The sequence below is a fragment of the Fibroporia radiculosa genome (assembly GCF_000313525.1).
Source record: "Fibroporia radiculosa TFFH 294 genomic supercontigs, scaffold56930, whole genome shotgun sequence".
NCBI lineage: Eukaryota > Fungi > Basidiomycota > Agaricomycetes > Polyporales > Fibroporiaceae > Fibroporia > Fibroporia radiculosa.
The window spans coordinates 2,234-3,035 of record NW_012133114.1 but is presented as its reverse complement, the minus strand read 5'-3'; the positions used below and the strand labels follow the sequence as shown (position 1 = coordinate 3,035).

Genomic DNA, 802 nt, shown 5'->3' with positions numbered 1-802 from the left:
AGGATGAGGGATATTTAAGAGCGGTTTTTCATGGTTGTAAGCCAGTACTCAACCCCTAGTAGCGAGACTTGCGCAGAATCACATCCCCTACTCAGCAGAGCTCATTCCGACTTCGAACTTGCTTTTGAAGTGTTGCGTCTCCCTACAGACTACGACTACAACACCCCGAACTACATCTGCGACCTTCGAACTACGCCTATGCCTTTCGACCTTTGTCTACGACCCGCGCTCCCCCTTCGAAGAACACCTACTCGTTCAGCTAAGTCCCTCGAAGTTCCGTTCTCGCGCCCGACCCTCGGACAAGACTTGTGTGCCCGCGCTCGAATCGCACTTTGTGTTCGAGTCGTCGAACTAGTTCCCCTCTTACCTCCCTCCGCTTCTACAAGAAGTTGGAGTGTTCGGACGGTCCGAAACAGTCTCGTGACACTGTCCCGAGAAAGTCTAGTGAAGTCGTTGCCATTCGAGCGAGCTATCACAACTATAAGCCCTCACCCACATCAGCTTCCCCGAGAAACAGGAACTAACCCTTTTCTTTGCACCCCCAAGTAAGGGTTAGGTTTCCCGAGGTCGCATCAGCGTTATCTAATACTCCCCATTGTGCCTTGGTAAAGGTGATTTGTTCTATCACCAGTTGTGCTATACAATCGCCTGGATGTACTACGAAAGAAGTTTTGCTGTTATTCACAAGCAATACTTTTATTTCACCTGTTAAGGGACCTGACAACTGAGGATCAGGAGTTCTACTTAAGACTACTACTGACAAAAGATACTACTGTGCGCAAGACTGATGTGCTATACTAGA

At 48.9% G+C, this 802-nt stretch overlaps 1 protein-coding gene across 1 annotated transcript; it reads left to right on the top strand.

The window, feature by feature from the left end:
* Positions 1–30: 30 nt before the first annotated feature.
* On the top strand, positions 31–549 carry FIBRA_09501 (uncharacterized protein; the record flags this gene model as incomplete). Its single annotated transcript, XM_012321793.1, has 1 exon — positions 31–549. The coding sequence occupies one exon, from the start codon at positions 31–33 to the stop codon at positions 547–549; it is 519 nt and encodes a 172-aa protein (XP_012177183.1).
* Between the last annotated feature and the right edge of the window lie 253 nt (positions 550–802).